Source organism: Oncorhynchus kisutch, linkage group LG4, assembly GCF_002021735.2.
Source record: "Oncorhynchus kisutch isolate 150728-3 linkage group LG4, Okis_V2, whole genome shotgun sequence".
NCBI lineage: Eukaryota > Metazoa > Chordata > Actinopteri > Salmoniformes > Salmonidae > Oncorhynchus > Oncorhynchus kisutch.
Window position 1 is genome coordinate 36,053,665 of NC_034177.2, and position 20,222 is coordinate 36,073,886.

The 20,222-nt window shown below is 44.0% G+C and overlaps 1 protein-coding gene across 2 annotated transcripts in view; it reads right to left on the minus strand.

Moving 5' to 3' along the window:
• LOC109889484 (low-density lipoprotein receptor class A domain-containing protein 3) overlaps positions 1 to 20,222 on the minus strand; it is a 124,014-nt gene that overhangs the window by 38,602 nt on the left and 65,190 nt on the right. For both annotated transcript variants that reach the window (XM_020480935.2, XM_020480934.2), the window contains exon 3: positions 372 to 497. In XM_020480935.2, the coding sequence (XP_020336524.1) occupies positions 372 to 497 (126 nt within the window). The remainder of the gene's footprint in view (positions 1 to 371; positions 498 to 20,222) is intronic.

The following is a 20,222-nucleotide window of genomic DNA, read 5'->3' on the forward strand; positions in this document are numbered from 1 at the left end:
AGCCGCGTCGGCGTGGGGGCCTGCGGGCTATGCATAGTGTTTCCGACGATGGAGAGTGATTGGTTCGTTAAAAGCTGCTCAGTTGAGATGGAGAGAGACAGGAACAGAGACACCACTCCCACCAATCCCTCTCCCAATCCTCCACTATAATATACTACAGCTGGCTCCCAAATGATCCCTATCTCTGTACTGTGTCTGCTAACAAGAGGACAAATCGCACTGACTATAGGTCCAGAAGACCAACCTGAGTGTGAAAACAGTATGTGGCTAAATAGAGAGTGGTTTCCATAATAATTGTATATTAGGGTCACGATGAGGTTTGGTTGTCAGGGTTATTATGGGTTGGGAGGTGTTTGCCGTGGGATACTCACTGCAGTTCTCCTCGTCGCTCCCGTCAGGACAGTCACTGAAGCCGTTACAACGGAAGCGCCCGATGATACAGTGGATCCCGTTGGCACAGGCGAAAAACGTCGGAGCACACTTGGACTTTATCTTGGCTGTGGGGAGGAGATAGGGAGAGAGAGAGAGAGGGGGAGAGAAGGGTCTGTTATTTAGGATGATGGCAGAAATATCTATGGATGGATGCAGTTTTAAGTGTGTCATAATAGAGTTGAGCTGTGGGGATGAGAGAAGTAGAGAGCGAGAGAGAGAGAGAGATAGATAAGGGAGGAAGGACAGCAGGAGAGAGATGGAGAGGAGAGGGAAAGAAAGGGGGGGAAGAAAGGAGAGAGATGAAGAGCAGGACAGGAAGAGAGCGGGAGAGAAGGAGTGAGAGAGAGGAGGAGAAAGGTAGGGAGAGAGGGATGTGTTATATGGGACAATTCCAGACAACCACTGTATATTACAGGATGTTGATGGAGTGTCATTCATGGCCTTAAAGGATCCTCTTATTGGCATTCTGGCAATGGTGCACTTTGCATACAGAACTGTTGTTCTGTCATACTAAAGGTCAGTGAATTAATCAGTTCTACTTATCCTGCAGTACTTCTTTGCACTTTCTCTATTGGCCTACTGCCCTCAGCTTAAGAGCTACTGGTTGGAGACAGAATGGAAAGCAGTTAGGAAGGAGAGCAGGCAGAAAGCAGACAGAGACAAAAAGAGAACAGATAGTGGAGGGGACCGTTGGAATAGATCCAACACCAGTCAGTCTAACGGAGGGTAGATGGAGAGGGGGCCAGAGGACAGATCTCAGTGGACAGCCAGGAGATTGACGAGCCTCCACCCCCATCATTCGGCACCGTTTAACACCAGTAGCACCGAACCTCAGCTGCCTGCCTCAGATATATTTATCTCCCCTCTCTGGAGGAGGAAAACACTGTGCAGGAAGTTGCTACACCACAGAAAGAGACTTGTGGGGAGATCTCAGAGCAGAAAGGGTTACTTGGTTACTGCTTTTCAATCCATTGCAGATAGTGGCATTCTAGGGCCAGGATTGGCATTTTGAGAAGTGCATTGGATTTGCACATGGAGTCTGTCCCATAGTGTGACCCAAACCTGCCATCACACATGCTACTGTGCAAATCACAGAACCCCTGAGAGTGTTATCTAGATTAGAAATCCACTAACTGGAGAGAGAGAGAAAGCTGAAAACATGTTTTAGTCAATGGTTAATTCCCCCTGGAAAATGTATGCAACACAAAAGCTCAATAACTCAGGTGCTTAAAGTATAGATCAAACTTTCTGTCTAAGTAATCCACCTCATACAAGAGCTACCAAGTAGGTTGCATAGCTAGCAGCCAGTTGAGCAACCACTGCCAGTAACCAGTTAGCCACCAGTATGTGGGCAGACACTGCATACATAACAGGCGGCTCCAGTAAAACCCAGCATTTGAAAGCAAGGCCTCAAACCCTCTAAAGGCGATGTACTGAGTGGGTACACAGTACACCTCTCAGCCAGCCAACACCCAAACATCTCCCTGTGTTTTCCCCACTCTTAATAACAAAAGAGAATCGGCCTGTCCACAGCGATTTTTCATATGCTAGGGGCTCACATTTCTCCCCTTACAATCTATTGTGGTAGGCCGATTTATGAGCTCTTTCAAGCTGTGTCGATAATGTGTGGTAGAGGGAGGGGTATGCAGAGCACCCGCATATTCTCCTCTCCTGGCTGAAGAGTGGGTGTGTGTGTGTGCGTACACTCTGGAAGCCTTTGTTTACTGCCACAGAGGTGGGCCTGAGCGCTTAAAGCCCATTTTGCATGGGTGGTATATCACATTCATTAAACAAACGCTGGGGAGAAAAAAAGACATGGCTCCGAGCTGAAGCACAACATAAAAGCAAGGATCTAAACAGGCTGTGTAGGTGTACATTAAAGCTAATTTGTCAGCAAACAATGAAGAAAACTCAAAGGTTGTTGTTTTTTCTTCATATTTTCTCTCACTCCGTCTCACTTTGATGTAGAAAACAATAAAAACAGGTTCCCGTCTATCACATATGTCTTGTTTGTGTTTCTTTTGGCCTCCTAAGAAAGTGAGAATTCAAGCTGAGAATGATTTGTGGGTACGAAGCCATTTAAGACCATTGAGATGCACCCCTGTGGAGGTGGGTAGTAAACCGCATGCTATAGCGTGGTATGAAACAACTTTTAATTGAGGAACCACTGTATCACATCCGGTTGGAGGTCGCCTCGTCCTTCACAGGTAGAACAGAGTGCAGCTCTCAGGACATAAAAAAGCAATTTTGGAGTAAAATAAGGGGAGTGAAGAGGGCAGAGACTTAACAAAATAAAACTCAGACCCTGTTATTATATTTTCCTTGTTTCTCTTTGTTTTTGTTGCCTGGAATTGTTCGCTCTCCACCTCTCTAAATTGAAGAACTTCCATGTTGTTTTTTCCACTCAGAGCATTGCTCTTCAACCTCTCCCCCCTACCTCTTTCCCTCTCCCACCCCTCCTGTGACTCTCTCCCTCTTAGTTGAACTTCTTTCATTCCGGGCCAAGTTTTTTTTCCTTTTTCTCTGAGCCTAAATAGAAGTTGTTTACAAAAACCAGCCCCAGTTTTTTTTCTGTGTTGAATGGCTTCCAAAGTTAGTGGCAGTGTTCAGCGCAGCAGGAAAAAATGAAACCGAATGGCCTGCAGTCAGGCCGATTCCTCTAGAAAAGTCTATCACCAGCAGTAAAACACAACCTGATCTCACAGACACACACACTAACACATGGACGGAAGCACAAACAAGCGCAGAGGCATGCCCACGCACGCACGCACACTTCAGGGGTGAGTGCTTTTCCTTTCAAATCTCTCCTAAACCTTATCCAAGAGAGCATTCTTAATATCAAATTTGTTTGCCATAAAACTTCCAAGCAGCAAAAATGTTTTCATTGCTTTAATTAAATACTAAGGTTGTCCCTTTTCATGCAGCCAAACGAAGGTCATTGCTGCATAGTACACATACTGTTGAACCTTTGAGTAGCTGGAGATTCATCTGAGTCCCTTTATCATAGATGGACACAATGAAAAGCAGCGCATATTAAAACACATGATTGTTTCTTCAAATCCAATCAAATGTTATGTCACATGCTTCATAAACTGTAAACTGTTGTAGACAAACTGTGAAATGCTTACTTACAGGCCCTTCCCAACAATGCATATATATATATATTAATTTTTTTAATAATAGAAAAATAATAAACATGAGGAATAAATACACAATGAGTTCCGAATCGTTGGCTATATACACAGAGTACCAGTACCAAGTCGATGTGCAGGGGTACTTGAGGTCCTCTGACACCGCCTGGTATAGAGGTCCTGGATGGCAGGGAGCTCAGCCCCAGGGATGTACTGGGCCGTACGCACTACCCTCTGTAGAGCCTTTCAGTCGGATGCCAAGCAGTTGCAATCCCAAGCAGTGATCCAGCCAGTCAATATGTTCTCAATGGTGCAGCTGTAGAACTTTTTAAGGATCTGAGGGCCAATGCCTAATCTTTTCAGTCTCCTGAGCGGATAGAGGTGTTATCGTGCCTTCTTCATGACTGTCTTGGTGGCTGTGGACCATAATAATTCCTTAATGATGTGGACACCAAAGAACTTGAAGCTCTTGACCTGCTCAACTTCAGCTACGTCAATGTGGATGGGGGCGTGCTCGGCCCTCCGTTTCCTGAAGTCCATGATAAGCTCCTTATTCTTACTGTTGTTGAGGGAGAGGTTGTTGTCCTGGCACCACACTGCCAGGTCACTGACCTCCTCCCTATAGGCTGCGCATCGTCGTCGGTGAGAGAGGACCAGGAGTTGAAAGGACATTATCTGACCTTGCCTGTGCGTTTGTGAGGGAAGGAAAATCGATGGGTGATGGAGTCTGGGTGAAAGAAAGGAGGGCAGCCAGAGACTGAGGCAGTCTGCTAGGAGGCTGGAAGATCAAACTAATCAATCTGTCCCCTTCAGAGTCCTGGCCCAGTCTGGCGCCATACAATACAATAACCTTCTGAGGGAGAACAACCTACAGTAGGTTGGACCTAAAAAGCAGCCTTCAGCCTTGCTTTCTCTTGGCCCTGAAACTTTAATGGAACTTTATGATCATGCCAGGCCAACAACGTTCAAGCAATGTTACCGATGCGCAAAAGAGGAGCAGTGAGTGACTCCCATATGCTGTACGTATTTACAATGATTGAAAATAACAACATTTCAATCAGCCTACATCATAAACCATCAAGGCATTATGAGCAAATGTTTTCCTAGTTGGTGATGCCACAGGGCCAGCAACCTTCTGTCAAGACAAGTGTGTGCAATATCAATTATGAAAACATCATTTCGAACGCATCTGCATTTAGAAAGCTGGCTTTTTTAACGGATGGTAAGACAGAGCGATACAGACAGGCTACTTGGTGTAGAGAATGAGTGTTGTTTAGTGCAGCGATAGATCTCTCCAATAAAGAGGGGCTCATATCTTCTAATAGCCTTGTTTCAACTCAGTGCATCCGACAATGTGTGCTCTACAACGGCACATTAGCATTTATTTTTCTTTTGTAGATTTCAGGGAAGCCGCTTTGCTGGAGCGCAACTGTCTGAGGGGCAGGGAGGGAGTTCAATCTGAAGTAGAAAGACAGAGAGAGGAGAAAGAGAGGGGAGAGAGAGGAAGAAAGAAAGAGAGCAAGGCCTTAATCAATATTTCATCCTGGTCTGTGGTATTAATTGCAGAAGCTCATTGATCAGTCATCCATTAAGCGTCTGGGCTGCACCAGACCTATTCTACATCCCTCTGCACTCCTCTCCCCATCCTTCTACTGCTCTCTCTTCTTCTTTGCTCCTCTACTATCTTTTTCTAGCCCCTCCCCTTCCTCCTCTTCTACATTTGTCTTTCCTCTCTTTCCTTTTCCTCTCCTACTTACTTCTCTCAGTTCAGATGTATTTTTTATTATCAATATGTGTAATAAAGAAAGGTGTTCCATTAATGTTGAAATAGATGGTCTCTTCTCCTCTGTGGTGTGTGAGGAGTGTGTCTGAGACAGAGCTGTAACAACAGATATTAAACCACACACACACTCCCTCTGTAAGCCCCACAATCCTCTCTGGCCTCTCCTCCATGACACAGACTTTCCATAAGCTCCACACTCCCACTGGCCCCGGGAGGACATGGAGGGACAAGGGAGAGATGAAGCGAGAGAGAGAAAGCGAGAGAAAAGAAACACATGTTGCATGCACGTTTCGCAGACACACACACAAGCTCAGAGACATTGTGGTGGAGCTGGAAGGATCAGGGCCAAACAGCCAGCTTTCTGGGATTTATTAATTTTCATCCCCTTACTTTTTCTGCCTATATTCCCATCTCCCCCTTTTTCTCTCTCTGTCCTTTGTCCATGCCATCACCACCTCTCTCTCTCTCCTTCTCTCACCATCTTCCCTCTCTCCCACCTCTCTTCCCCTCTCTCCCTCCTTCGATAAGGTTGGGGGTTAAACTCCACGAAGAGGGCATGGACCAGTAAGCCCCGTTAGCTCTCCTCTCCTCTGCTCTCCTCTCCATACATAGAACACATTTACATGTATGTATGTACAGTGGGGCAAAAAAGTATTTAGTCAGCCACCAATTGTGCAAGTTCTCCAACTTAAAAAGATGAGAGGCCTGTAATTTTCATCATAGGTACACTTCAACCAGAAAATCACATTGTAGGATTTTTTATGAATTTATTTGCAAATTATGGTGGAAAATAAGTACTTGGTCACCTACAAACAAGCAAGACTTCTGGCTCTCACAGACCTGTAACTTCTTCTTTAAGAGGCTCCTCTGTCCTCCACTCATTTCCTGTATTAATGGCACCTGTTTGAACTTGTTATCAGTATAAAAGACACCTGTCCACAACCTCAAACAGTCACACTCCAAACTCCACTATGACCAAGACCAAAGAGCTGTCAAAGGACACCAGAAACAAAACTGTAGACCTGCACCAGGCTGGGAAGACTGAATCTGCAATAGGTAAGCAGCTTGGTTTGAAGAAATCAACTGTGGGAGCAATTATTAGGAAATGGAAGACATACAAGACCACTGATAATCTCCCTCGATCTGGGGCTCCACGCAAGATCTCACCCCGTGGGGTCAAAATGATCACAAGAAAGGTGAGCAAAAATCCCAGAACCACACGGGGGGACCTAGTGAATGACCTGCAGAGAGCTGGGACCAAAGTAACAAAGCCTACCATCAGTAACACACTACGCCGCCAGGGACTCAAATCCTGCAGTGTCAAACGTGTCCCCCTGCTTAAGCCAGTACATGTCCAGGCCCGTCTGAAGTTTGCTAGAGAGCATTTGGATGAGCCAGAAGAAGGATTGGGAGAATGCCATATGTTCAGATGAAACCAAAATATAACTTTTTGGTAAAAAAAAAAGTTTGGAGGACAAAGAATGCTGAGTTGCATCCAAAGAACACCATACCTACTGTGAAGCATGGGAGTGGAAACATCATGCTTTGGGGCTGTTTTTCTGCAAAGGGACCAGGACGACTGATCCGTGTAAAGGAAAGAATGAATGGGACCATGTATCGTGAGATTTTGAGTGAAAACCTCCTTCCATCAGCAAGGGCATTGAAGATGAAACGTGGCTGGGTCTTTCAGCATGACAATGATCCCAAACACACCGCCCGGGCAACGAAGGAGTGGCTTCGTAAGAAGCATTTCAAGGTCCTGGAGTGGCCTAGCCAGTCTCCAGATCTCAACCCCATAGAAAATCTTGAGTTGAAAGTCCGTGTTGCCCAGCAATAGCCCCAAAACATCCCTGCTCTAGAGGAGATCTGCATGGAGGAATGGGCCAAAATACCAGCAACAGTGTGTGAAAACCTTGTGAAGACTTGCAGAAAACGTTTGACCTCTGTTATATACCCTTTGTTGGCAATGACAAAGTATTGAGATTAAGTATTTGGTCAATAACAAAAGTTTTTTTCCACCATAAATTGCAAATAAATTCTACAATGTGATAAATAAAAATCCTACAATGTGATTTTTTGGATTTTTTTTCTCATTTTGTCTGTCATAGTTGAAGTGTACCTATGATGAAAATTACAGGCCTCTCTCATCTTTTTAAGTGGGAGAACGTGCACAATTGGTGGCTGACTAAATACTTTTTTTCCCCCACTGTATGTATGTATGTTTGTATGTGTTTGTATGTATGTATGTATGTATGTATGTATGTATGTATGTATGTATGTATGTATGTATGTAGGTGCAAACTACCAAACTACTGAGACACGCACACAACCTATTTTCCACCCTTAGGAGCTAGAAGCAGATCTGCCATATCTGTCGGCGCCATCTGTAAACAATAAGCACACAAAACACTGCATTTCAGGAGTTCTGTATTCGACGTGTTCATTTGGGACACAGATGTAATGTGAAAAATGCTTCATTTGTAAAGGGGATTGACCTTGCATTGGCTTTGCAACACAGTAACCAAATAACTTAATGTAATAATGTATTACAAGAACATGGAGATATTAGGCTTTTTTTCTCTGAGTGCTGTAGATGTTGAATGCTTTGTCAAAGTGAGCGGCAGTATTAACATGGCTCTGGCTGACCTCTTTGCTGGAGCGCAATTGTCTGAGGGGCAGGGAGGGAGTTCAGTCTGAAGTAGAAAGAGAGAGAGAGTGAGCGAGAGAGGGGGAGAGGGAAAGAGAGAGAGAGAAGCACACTCAGTCCCATTAGGAAGAATGTATGCTGACAGAGAGAAAGCAGGAAATGCAGGCCAGGTTTGTATGACTCCCTGGGCCAAACTTTTCAACTGGTTGTCATGGGGATAGGATGCAGGAAGGAAGATAGCAAAAGCTACTGGGGCATCGAGATAGCAGCATATTTCCTTGGATATGATCAAGGTGCGTGTGTGTGTAACCATGTGTGAAGAAAATAAGTGTGAACTATTATTGTGTATGAGGTGAGTGTACAAGTACATAGGTTTGCTTGTGAGTTTGTGTGCGTGTGTGTTTATATTTGTTAGTGCATGCGTGTGTGTGTGTGTTTATACATTGAGTTGCATATGCACATGGGTCTCAGTGTGTACAAACAAGTCATTTGCATGTCCAGATCAGCCAGTCAGCCAGCACTCTAGTCCGTTCCCCCTTGGCTACATAATTTCTACAAACAAATTCTCATTAATGAGTCATGGGGGATATCTGATTGAATATGACCTTTACTTTCAGCTCTGCACGAAAAACCCAATTTGTGTGAAGGCCGCCCACATCAGGGCTAACCACTGGCTAAATAGCGTTGTATTCTGGGGGGTTAAGAAACCAGAGTAATGATTCTCATCCACCAGACAGAGGCAGAGCAGGGAGCTAAAAGGACAATGGTACTGTACTGCACGGACTGGTACAACCTTCTGGTGCAATACAGCTGCCATGGCATCACTCACATGGGTGCTACATGTTAGTAGTTGAGGTGAGTCCTTAACTTCCTACCTTTAGTATGTAAAGCACTTTGAGCACCTGGGAAATAGGCTATTCCCAGACAAAGTAGGCATTCTTATTCAGGACACAGAGGTAGGGCAGCTAGCTAGCTAAAGGCTAATCGAATAACAGGGCAGTCCAGGCTTCAGCCAGACTGCAAATTGACTGTAAGAAGCCTTAACAGATAATATTTGACTAAGACAATAATTTTAACCGTGCTTACATTTGTATACGATCACATACAGTGAGTGTACAAAACATTAGAAACACCTTCTCTTTCAATGACAGACTGACCACGTGAATCCAGGTGAAAGCTATGATCGCTTATTGATATCCCTTGTCAAATCCACTTCAGTCAGTCTAGATGAAGGGGAGGAGAACGGTTAAAGAAGGATTTTTAAGCCTTGAGAAAATTGAGACATGGATTGTGCGTGTGTCATTCAGAAGGTGAATGGGCAAGCCAAAATATTTAAGTGCTTTTGAGCAGGGTATGGTAGTAGGTGCCAGGCGCATCAGTATGAGTGTGTCAAGAACTGCAACGCTGCTAGTTTTTTTTACGCTCAACAGTTTCCCATGTGTATCAAGAATGGTTCACCACCCGAAGGACATCCAGCAATCCCTGTGGAATGCTTTCCACACCTGTGTATATCTCTCTATTAGTGTTGGGCGGTATCCAGATTTTCTAATCGTCATACCGTCCTTCTCTGTGATTTATGGTATTATCGACTTAGTACACAAAAAAGTGCCAAAAAAGCCCATCCGGTGTCTATTGCCAGAATGCTAACTAAATTAGCACAAGTAATAGCACATTTCAATGGACGCTGCTAGCTAAATATTCTAACGAGCGCAAAAGAAAATACACAAACTGCAAAGACAGGCAATCCAGCTCATAAAGTTATCCATTTACAGTACCAGTCAAAAGTTTTGGACACACCTACTTATTCCAGGGATTTTCTTTATTTTGACTATTTTTCTACATAGAATAATAGTGAAGGCATCAAAACTATGAAATGTGTAATCATGTAGTAAGCAATATTTGAGTTTCTTGAAAGTAGTCACCTTTTGCCTTGATGTCAGCTTTGCACACTCGTGGCATTCTCTCAACCAGCTTCATGAGGTCGTCGCCTGGAATGCATTTCAATTAACAGGTGTGCCTTGTTTAAAGTTAATTTGTGGGATTTCTTTCCTTCTTAATGTGTTTTAGCCATTCAGTTGTATTGTGACAAGGTAGGGGTGGTATACAGAAGATTGCCCTATTTGGTAAAAGACCAAGTCCATATTGTGGCAAGAACAACTCAAATAAGCAAAGAGAAATGACAGTCCATCATTACTTTAAGACATGATGGTCAGTCAATGCGTCAGTCAAACTTTGAAAGTTTATTCAACTGCAGTCGCAAAACCATCAAGCGCAATGATGAAACTGGCTCTCATGAGAACCGCCACAGAAAAGGAAGACCCAGAGTTACCTCTGCTGCAGATTATAAATTCATTAGAGTTACCAGCCTAATGGCAGCCCAAATAAATGCTTCACAGAGTTCAAGTAACAGACACATCTCAAAATAAACTGTTCAGAGGAGACTGCGTGAATCAGGCCTTCATTGTCGAATTGCAACAAAGAAACCACTACTAAAAGACACCAATAAGAAGAAGAGACTTGCTTGGGCCAAGAAACATGAACAATGGATGTTAGACCAGTGGAAATCTGTCCTTTGGTCTGATGAGTCCAATTTGATGTTTTTGGTTCCAACCGCAGTGCCTTTTTGAGATGCAGATTAGGTGAACAGATGATCTCTGCATGTGTGGTTCCCACCGTGAAGCATGGAGGAAGAGGTGTGATAGTTTGGGGGTGCTTTGCTGGTGACACTGTCAGTGATTTATTTAGAATTCAAGGCACACTTAACCAGCATGGCTACCACAGCATTCTGCAGCGATACGCCTTCCCATCTGGTTTGCGCTTAGTGGGACTATCATTTGTTTTTCAACAGGACAATAACTTTTTCACTGTAGGCTCATTTACTTGTGTGGCTGCCAGCCAAATAGCGTTGCACTTCTGTTGTCATCTGATAAAAATGAAGCTATTTTCTGCCGAATGTGTTGCTTTAATGTATTTTCTGTGAGGGAAAACTTCTATTGAAGCACAAAAACACTCTTGACTTTCAATTTAAAACACGACCCCTGTCAATACACAGCTGGACTCACCTGCTCCTGCCTTCTACCAGTGTGCTATTTACAAACAAGCACGTGACTGGCTCAACTGTTCTGGGGAACTACGGTAAGCTTCATAATATAAAATAATGTGACAGGTGAAATGAGGAACACAATCTGCTTTATCTCCTAACGTATTAAACAAGTAGACTGCAGGTGTTTTTGCATAAAAAGTAGCTACAAATATGAAGATAGAGTAAAAAAACGTCAGCATTTGGTGATATTGAAAAACAATCCTGTGGCTATTTCCAAATACCCCGGTATACGGTATATACGTTATACCACCCAAACGTACTCTCTATTATGCATGGAAATACTTTGGAACAGATTGAAATCACTTGGAGCTGATATGCTGGTGTTTTTACAGTCTTTTTAAAATGTTCTAATAATAACTTTGAAATGATTTTCTTTGCTCAGAAAACTTGGAGGTGCCAGTTGGGGAACCCTGCCCTACAGAGAATCATAGATATGGCCTCACAACTAGAGATATGAAACATGAGATGGCAAACATCCTCTCTATCAAACTAGCAGCAGCTCATATCGCAGGTGACACATATTTCCTGTTGCTGCGTTGGCAGAAAGGAAGCAAGGTTAACACTAATGGTAGTCATAGTGATAAGGGTAAGCAAGGAAGAACCGAGACAAGCAGAAGTGGAAAGCATGTGTAGTACTGGTATGGGGGTGGATAGACAGTGCATGTTGAGTGAAGGCACAGCTCTAAACCACAGGTTTGTACTAAAAAACTAAACATTTGTTGAATCCCCAATGTGTTATCACTATGCTTTCAACCATCTAATAGAACAACCAAGTTCCAATTGGAAAACAATGTTTGATTTTTGGTGTAGTCATTAAAATGGGTTATCACTGCACTTTCAACCATTTAAAGCACAACAAAGTTAAAATGGAAATACAATGTCAGATATTTTGTATTTATACAACAACGTCATGTCTTTTCACTGTGCTTCATAAATATGTTTTATTGTCACATGCACCAGATAGGTGCCGTGAAATGTTTTGTTTTAAAGGGTAAGTCATAGTAGTACGGTGCCCCTGGAGCAAATTAAGATTAAGTACCTTGCTCAAGGGCAAATCGACAGATTTTTCACAATGTCGGCTCAAGTATTTAAAAAGCATCCAATTTGTTTACAAATGTATAATTGACATGTTGGATTCACGTCTCCATCTCAAACAAACATCTAAGTTAAAGAATAGGACTGCATTTAATCAAACTTTAAATGCACTTTAAATATATTTGATTTGATTTAGTCTTATTCTTGAACCCTGGGTTAAATTGAAACAACAGCTGTTAATGACTTTGCAAACGCTATATGGACCTAAATAGCATTGTTGTTGTCGGGTCACTAAACCTCAAGTCCAAGTCGAGTCCAAATTCTCCAGTGCTCGAGTCGGAGTCACAGTATATCGCCACAACTTCGTGAAAAAACAACAACTAATTTACAATTCATCACTAGTTTTACACAGTTTTACTCAATACCTGTGTTTAATTTCTTATTTACTGCATAAATAAATTGTAAGTCAAGCTCTCACTTTTTTATAATTGCCCACTGATATGTGTGTAGGTTGACTAAAGGGAGACTTGTCAAAACCTGGTTAACCACTATTATTGAACATGGAATGAGTCCATGCAACTTATTATGCGATTTATTAAGACATTTTTTACTCCTGTACTTATTTACTGTAGGCTTGTCATAACAAAGGGGTTGAATACTTATTGACTCAAGACATTTCAGCTTTAATTTAAATCTATTCATTTAATATAAATTCTACAAACAAAATTCCACTTTGACATTATTAGGTATTGCGTGTAGATCAGTGACACAAATGTTCAATTGAATACATTTTAAATTCAGGCTGTAACGCAACAAAATGTGGAAGAAGTAAAAGTGTGAATACTTTCTGAAGGCTCTGTAAATAGTAGGCTGTTGACTGGTGGTTACGAGGAAAGCAAATGAGTCTCTTGCATGATGTTTAGCCTATGATCGTAGGTGGAGTCGGAGTGGAGCCTGCCTGCCCACAATCTATACCTGCTCCCCCGCAGCTCACCAGCTGATTTAGACTGTGTGTTCTTCCTTCCCACTGCTAGAGAACAGAACCATCGATGCGCTGCGCACTCAGTTTAGCTAATATTCTGCTTATGAAAGTAGCCTATCCAGTCCAAGCAATTACAAGTCATGAGAAGGCGAGTCCGAGTAAACAATGGTCGAGAAGGCGAGTCAGAGTCACCAATGGTCGAGTCCAAGTTGAGGACTCGAGTACTACATCACAGTTAAATATTATCATTGATTATATATTTGACTTAAAAGGTATGGTTACATTTCATTTTCTGTGTTAAAACGACCCATTGGAATGACTTCGATAGCAACAGTGAATCTATTTATTTGTTAAAATCATTCTCCGATAAGCACATTGGTAGTTGTCAGTGACAAATATCAAAGCTAAGCAGGGCTGGAATTGGTTATTCTGTAATAACCTTAGTGATCACTGTTTGTACCTGTGTTCGTAATGGCTGCTCAGTGAAATGACCTGTCCTGATTTGACATAGACGCTTGCTAAAAAACTTGAATAAGTAAGCTTTCCTTCATGAACTGGCCTCTGTAAAAATGGAATAGAATCAGCTTGATCTCCTCTGTCGAAGACGCATGGACCTTCCTTTTTAATATTTTCAGTGGTATTGATAACAAACACGCCCCCATAAAGAATATAAGAATTAAAAACAGGTTCAGTCCCTGGTTTGACCGTGATCTTGTAGAGTTACTCCACCTCAAGAGTTGCATTGGCGGAAGGCTCGGCACACGCATACTCAGGCTGACTGGCCATCGTTCAGGCAAGTGAGAAATAAGTGCACTCAGGCTATCCGGAAGGCCAAAGCTAGTTACTTTAAAGGAGCAGTTCTTTCTCTGTGGGTCTAACCCCAAGAAGTTCTGGAAAACAGTTAAAGACCTGGAGAATAAACCCTCCTCCTCACAGCTGCCCATGTCCCTTAATGTTGATGATGTGGTTGTTACTGACAAGAAGCACATGGCTGAGCTCTTAATCACCACTTTTTTTTTTTTGCCTTCTTGCCCGTCCAACATTTCTTCATCTCCCACCTCTTCCAATGCGACTATCCCCGATGCTTCTCCCTCTTTTTCCCTACCCAGCTACACAGCTTCTCCCTGCAGGCAGTCACTGAGTCCGAGGTGCTAAAGGAGCTCCTTAAACTTGGGTCAGATGCTTTAGACCCTTTCTTCTTTAAGGTTGCTGCCCCTATCATCGCCAAGCCTATCTCCAGCCTTTTTAACCAAGTCATAGACTGTTCTCTCTGCAACCGCACGGCAAGCTGTACCGGAGCACCAAGTCCAGGTCCATGATGCTTCTAAACAGCTTCTACCCCAAGCCATGAGACTCCTGAACACCTAATCAAATGGCTACCCAGACTATTTACATTGCCCCCCCTCTTTTGCACAGCTGCTACTCTTTGTTGTCATCATCTATACATAGTCACTTTAATAACTCTACCTGTATGTACATATTACCTCAACTACACATTAAACTGTAGTGGTACCCCTCTGTATATAGTCTCGCTATTGTTATTTTACTGCTGCTCTTTAATTACTTGTTACTTGTTACTTTTGTTTATTATTCTTATCCGTATTTTTTTAAACTGCATTGTTTGTTATTGTCTCGTAAGTAAGCATTTCACTGTAAGGTCTACACCTGTTGTATTCGGCGCATGTTACTAATATAATTGAATTTGATGATTTAATTTGATTTGCCACTGCAACCTTAAAGATCCTCAATGATGTCACAATTTCCCTTGATTCTAAGCAATGTCGTGCTGCTATTTTCCATTCTCATGGGCCAGCTAAGGAGTATTGGTGTCTCTGAGGGGTCTTTGGCCTGGTTTGCTAACTACCTCTCTCAAAGAGTACAGTGTATAAAGTCAGAAAATCTGCTGTCTCAGCCACAGTCAGTCACCAAGGGAGCACCCCAAGGCTCGATCCTAGGCCCCACGCACTTCTCAATTTACATCAACAAGATAGCTCAGGCAGTAGGAAGCTCTCTCATCCATTTATATGCAGATGACACAGTCTTATACTCAGCTGCCCCCTCCCTGGAGTTTGTGTTAAATGCTCTCCAACAAAGCATTCTTAGTGTCCAACAAGCTTTCTCTACCCTTAACCTTGTTCTGAACACCTCTGAAACAAAGGTAATGTGGTTTGGTAAGAAGAATGCTCCTCTTCCCACAGGTGTTATTACTATCTCTGAGGGTTTAGAGCTTGAGGTAGTCACCTCACACAAGTACTTGGGAATATGGCTAGATGGTGCACTGTCCTTCTCTCAGCACATATCAAAGCTCCAGGCTAAAGTTAAATCTAGACTTGGTTTCCTCTATTGTAATCGCTCCTCTTTCACCCCAGCTGCCAAGCTAACCCTGATTCAGATGACCATCCTACCCATGCTAGATTATGGAGACTGGAACGAGCTGCAACAAACACTCAAACTGGACAGTTTTATCTCAATCTCTTCATTCAAAGACTCAATCATAGACACTCTTACTGACAGTTGTGGCTGCTTTGTGTGATGTATTGTTGTCTCTACCTTCTTGCCCTTTGTGCTGTTGTCTGTGCCCAATAATGTTTGTACCATGTTTTGTGCTGCTACCATGTTGTGTTGCTACTATGTTGTTGTCATGTGTTGCTACCTTGCTATGTTGTTGTCTTAGGTCTCTCCTTATGTAGTGTTGTCACTCTTGTTGTGATGTGTGTTTTGTCCTATATTTATATTGTATTTATTTTAAATCCCAGGCCCCCATCCCCGCAGGAGGCCTTTTGGTAGGCCATCTTCTTAATAAGAATTTGTTCTTAACTGACCTGTCTAGTTAAATAAAATTTAAAAAAAAACCTGGATGGATACCAAAGGGATAACTGTAGACTCTCCAGTAGGAGATACTGCCCAAACAATATATATTTTTTCTGATAGTGAATATAACGTTGAAGATCTGATGTTGTTTCAAAGGTACAATTTCATTGATGACTTTTTGCAAATCCAATTTATTTTCCACATGGATTCCACGTCACAATACATTGAAAAAAAATGTTGATTCCACCAGTTTGTTCCCAGTGGGTAGACAAGAGGAATCCGAGTGTATATCAGTTCCAGCAGCTATAATGAAGCTCTTCTCTCCTCCTCCTACCCACACAGAGAGCCAGCCACACAGCCAGCCACATATAATAGAGCGGGGCCGTTTGTTGGGAATTTGGAGGGGCAGTCACTGGAGATGTCAGGTGACACAACCATCCATTGCAGGATAATAAAGTCCACTTACGCCCGGTGTCTCAGGCATTGTGTGTATGTCTGTGTGTGTATTTACAGGTAACTGCCAACATATTGGAAACACTTCAGTAAATGAGGGATACAAAGTAGTGTATTCAGAAAGTATTCACACCCCTTCACTTTTTCCACATTTTGTTGTTACAGCCTAAATTTTAAATGAAATAAATGTATATTTTGTGTCACTGGCCTACACACAATACCCTGGGGTGGCAGGTAGCCTAGAGGTTAATAGCTTTGGGCCTGTAACTGAAAGGTTGCAAGATGGAAAAATCATCTGTTCTGGCCAAGGCAGTTAACCCCCACAACAACTTCTCCCTGGATGCCGAAGACGTCAACTAATCCCGCACTGCTCTGATTCAGAGGGGTTGGGTTAAATGCAGAAGATGCATTCAGTTGTGCAACTGATTAGGTATCCCTTTTCTCAAAATGGAATTAGGTTTTTGAACTTTTTACAAATGAATAGAACATTAAAAGCTGAAATGTTTTGAGTCAATAAGTATTCAACCCTTTTGTTATGGCAAGCCTTAATATGGTCAGGAGTAAAAATGTGCTTAATAAGTCACATAATGGTGCATGGTGTGCAATAACTGTCACACCCAGATCTGTTTCACCTGTCTTGTGCTTGTCTCCACCCCCCTCCAGGTGTCGCCCATTTTCCCAGTTATCCACTGTGCATTTATCCCTGTGTTTGTCTGTTGCCAGTTCATCTTGTCCCATCAAGCCTACCAGCGTTTTACCCGTACTCCTGTTTTTCTCTCTTGTCCCTGTTTTCTAGTTTTCACTGTTCTGCCTGCCCTGACACTGAGCCCGCCTGCCGTTCTGTACCTTGTGACACTGCTCTGGATAACTGACCTCTGCCTGCCCTGACCCTGCCTGCCGTTCTGTACCTTTCGGACTCTGATCTGGATCACAGACCTCTGCCTGCCCTTGACCTGTCGTTTGACAGCCACTTATTTTTGTAATAAACTTTTGTTACTTCGAACTGTCTGCATCTGGGTCTTATCCTGAGGTCTGACAGTATGAACTGGCCATGACTGACCCAACAGACTCAGACCAGATCCGCAACGCCATCTTCACTCAAGGAGCCACCATTGGGAGACGCGAGGAGTTACTCCGAGGTCTTATGGATGGATTCCAGACCTTGGCAGACCGCCATGACTGTGCTTTGAATACATTGCTGGAGCAATTCCGCGGATTATCTGTGCGGCCGCCGGCCACGACAGTAGCATCCCAGCCCCCCAGTAACACCACTGTCAGCAGTGCGTCTCTCCAGGCCACCCCGGCTTCCCGAGAACCCTGCTTACCTACTCCAGATTGCGTCGCTGGAGGGTCAGGAACCCGTCGGGTGTTTCTCTCCCAGTGTTCCCTCATCTTCGAGCTGTAGTCCTTGTCCTTCCCCTCGGACCGCTCAAAGATAGCTTATCTCATAACGCTAATGTCCTGGAGCGCTCTCGCCTGGGCTACTGGGGTGTGGGAACAACAATCTGCCATGCGTTTCAGCCTGGATGAGTGCGTGGCTGAGGTGAAAAAAAGTTTTAGATTCTCGGTTGTCCGGGAGAGAGTCAGCCCGGAAGTTACTTCAGCTTCGCCAAGACTCCCGCAGTGTGAGGGACTATGCACACGTTGGACTTTCCCCACTTTGGCTACCGAGAGTGCCTGGAACCCGGACTCCCTGATTCACACATTCCTTCATGGATTATCGGAGGAGGTTAAGGACAGGCTCGCAGCCGGGGAGCTGCCTACGGATCTCGATTCGCTCATCGCCTTGACCATCCGGATCGATGGCCGGCTAGGAGAACGTAGGAGGGAGAGGAGGTCCGATTACGGTCCCAATTGCTCGCCCAAGGATCTCACCTTGCCCTAGAGGAACTTTGGAAGTCACTGGTGTCTACATCCCTGAGAGGATCCGGTCTTACCAGTGTTCTGCCGAGAATCTCTGAGGTCTGCTGACTCGCCTTTTTCAGAGCCTATGCAACTCGGCAGAGCTAGGCTGTCTCCAGCCGAACGCTTATGCAGACTTAACACCCAGAGTTGTCTGTACTGTGGAACTGCCGGTCATTATGTGTCTACCTGTCCTTTAAAGAGACCAGGCTCATCAGTTGGTACAAGTACTTTGGTGGGCCATGCAGAGAGGTTTTCTTCTGCCCTTACTCGCACCCCTCTCCATGCCATCCTCCTGTGGGGTGACCAGTCTAAATCTCTCCGGGTTCTCAAGGACTCTGGGGCCGACAAGAGTTTCATGGATGCCACCCTGGTGTCTGAGCTGGGCATCCCCACTCAGCCTCACTCCAGTCCCCTGGACGTTAGAGCACTGAATGGGCGCTCTATAGGCAGGGTTACCCACAATACTACTCCTATTCACCCGCGTGTGTCCGGGAACCACAGTGAGACTATACAGTTATACACCTCCCCCGCCGGCGCAGGTTTCTTCTTTGTTGAGAAGAAGGACAAAATTCTGCGCCCGTACATTGACTACTAGGGCCTCAATGACATCACGGTTAAGAACTGCTACCCGCTACTACTTATCGCCTCGGCTTTTGAGCTGCTCAGTCCCCTCCTGTCCCCTCCTGTCCTCCCTGTTCACTCATGACTGCACGGCCAGGCACAACTCCAACACCATCATTAAGTTTGCTAATAACACAACAGTGGTAGGCCTGATCACCGACAAAGATGAGGCAGCCTATAGGGAGGTCGTCAGAGACCTGACCGTGTCTCATTGACGGGGCTGTAGTGGAGCAGTTCCTTGGCGTCCACATCACAAACAAACTAAAATGGTCCAAGGACACTAAGACAGTGTTGAAGAGGGCACGACAAAACCTATTCCCCCCCAGGAGACTGAAAAGATTTGGCATGGGTCCTCAGATCCTCAAAAGGTTTTACAGCTGCACCATCGAGAGCATCCTGACGGATTGCATCACTGCCTGGTATGGCAACTTCTCGGCCTCTGACCTCAAGGCACTACAGAGGGTAGTGTGTACGGCCCAGTTCATCACCAGGGCCAAGCTTCCTGCCATCCAGGACCTCTATACCAGGCGGTGTCAAAGACTCCAGCCACCCTAGTCATAGACTGTTCTCTCTGCTACCGCACGGCAAGCGGTACCAGAGAGCCAAGTCTAGGACCAAGAGGCTTCTAAACAGCTTCTACCCCCAAGCCATAAGACTCCTGAACAGCTAATCAAATGGCTACCCAGACTATTTATCCCCTCCCCCACGCTACAGCTACTCTCTGTTATCATCTATGTATAGCCACTTTAATAACCCTACCTGCATGTACATAATTACCGTAATTACATCGACACCGGTGCCCCCGCACATTCTGTACCGGTACCCCCTGTATTTGGCCCCACTATTGTTATTTGCTGCTCTTTAATTGCTTGTTTTTCTTATCTTTAACAAATGTATTTTTTTTTGTATTTTCTTAAATCTGCATTGTTAATTAAGGGCTTGTAAGTAAGCATTTCACTGTAAGGTCAACAAAATTTGATGTGTGTGTTTGTGTGTGTGTGTGTGTGTGTGTCAAGGAGGAGACAGACAAAAACAACTAAATTCTCCGACAAAGGAGTAGGGATATCTATAAGGTATTTTAATACCAATGCATCCACTCGGCTTCAGTGTCAATTAGAGTAACTTCATGCGAACCCATTCACATTGTTTCAGCATCAATTCAAATGATTTCATACGAAGGTGATCACTGCACGTTAGCATCAGTGCAATGGTGAGGTTAAAACTCTTGACAGAGCAGAGAGCTGTCTGAAGAACCAAGCCTAACCTAACCTGTCTGCTCTGCCAAGGCCAGGAGGTGAAGTGATGGAAGTGAAGGGGAT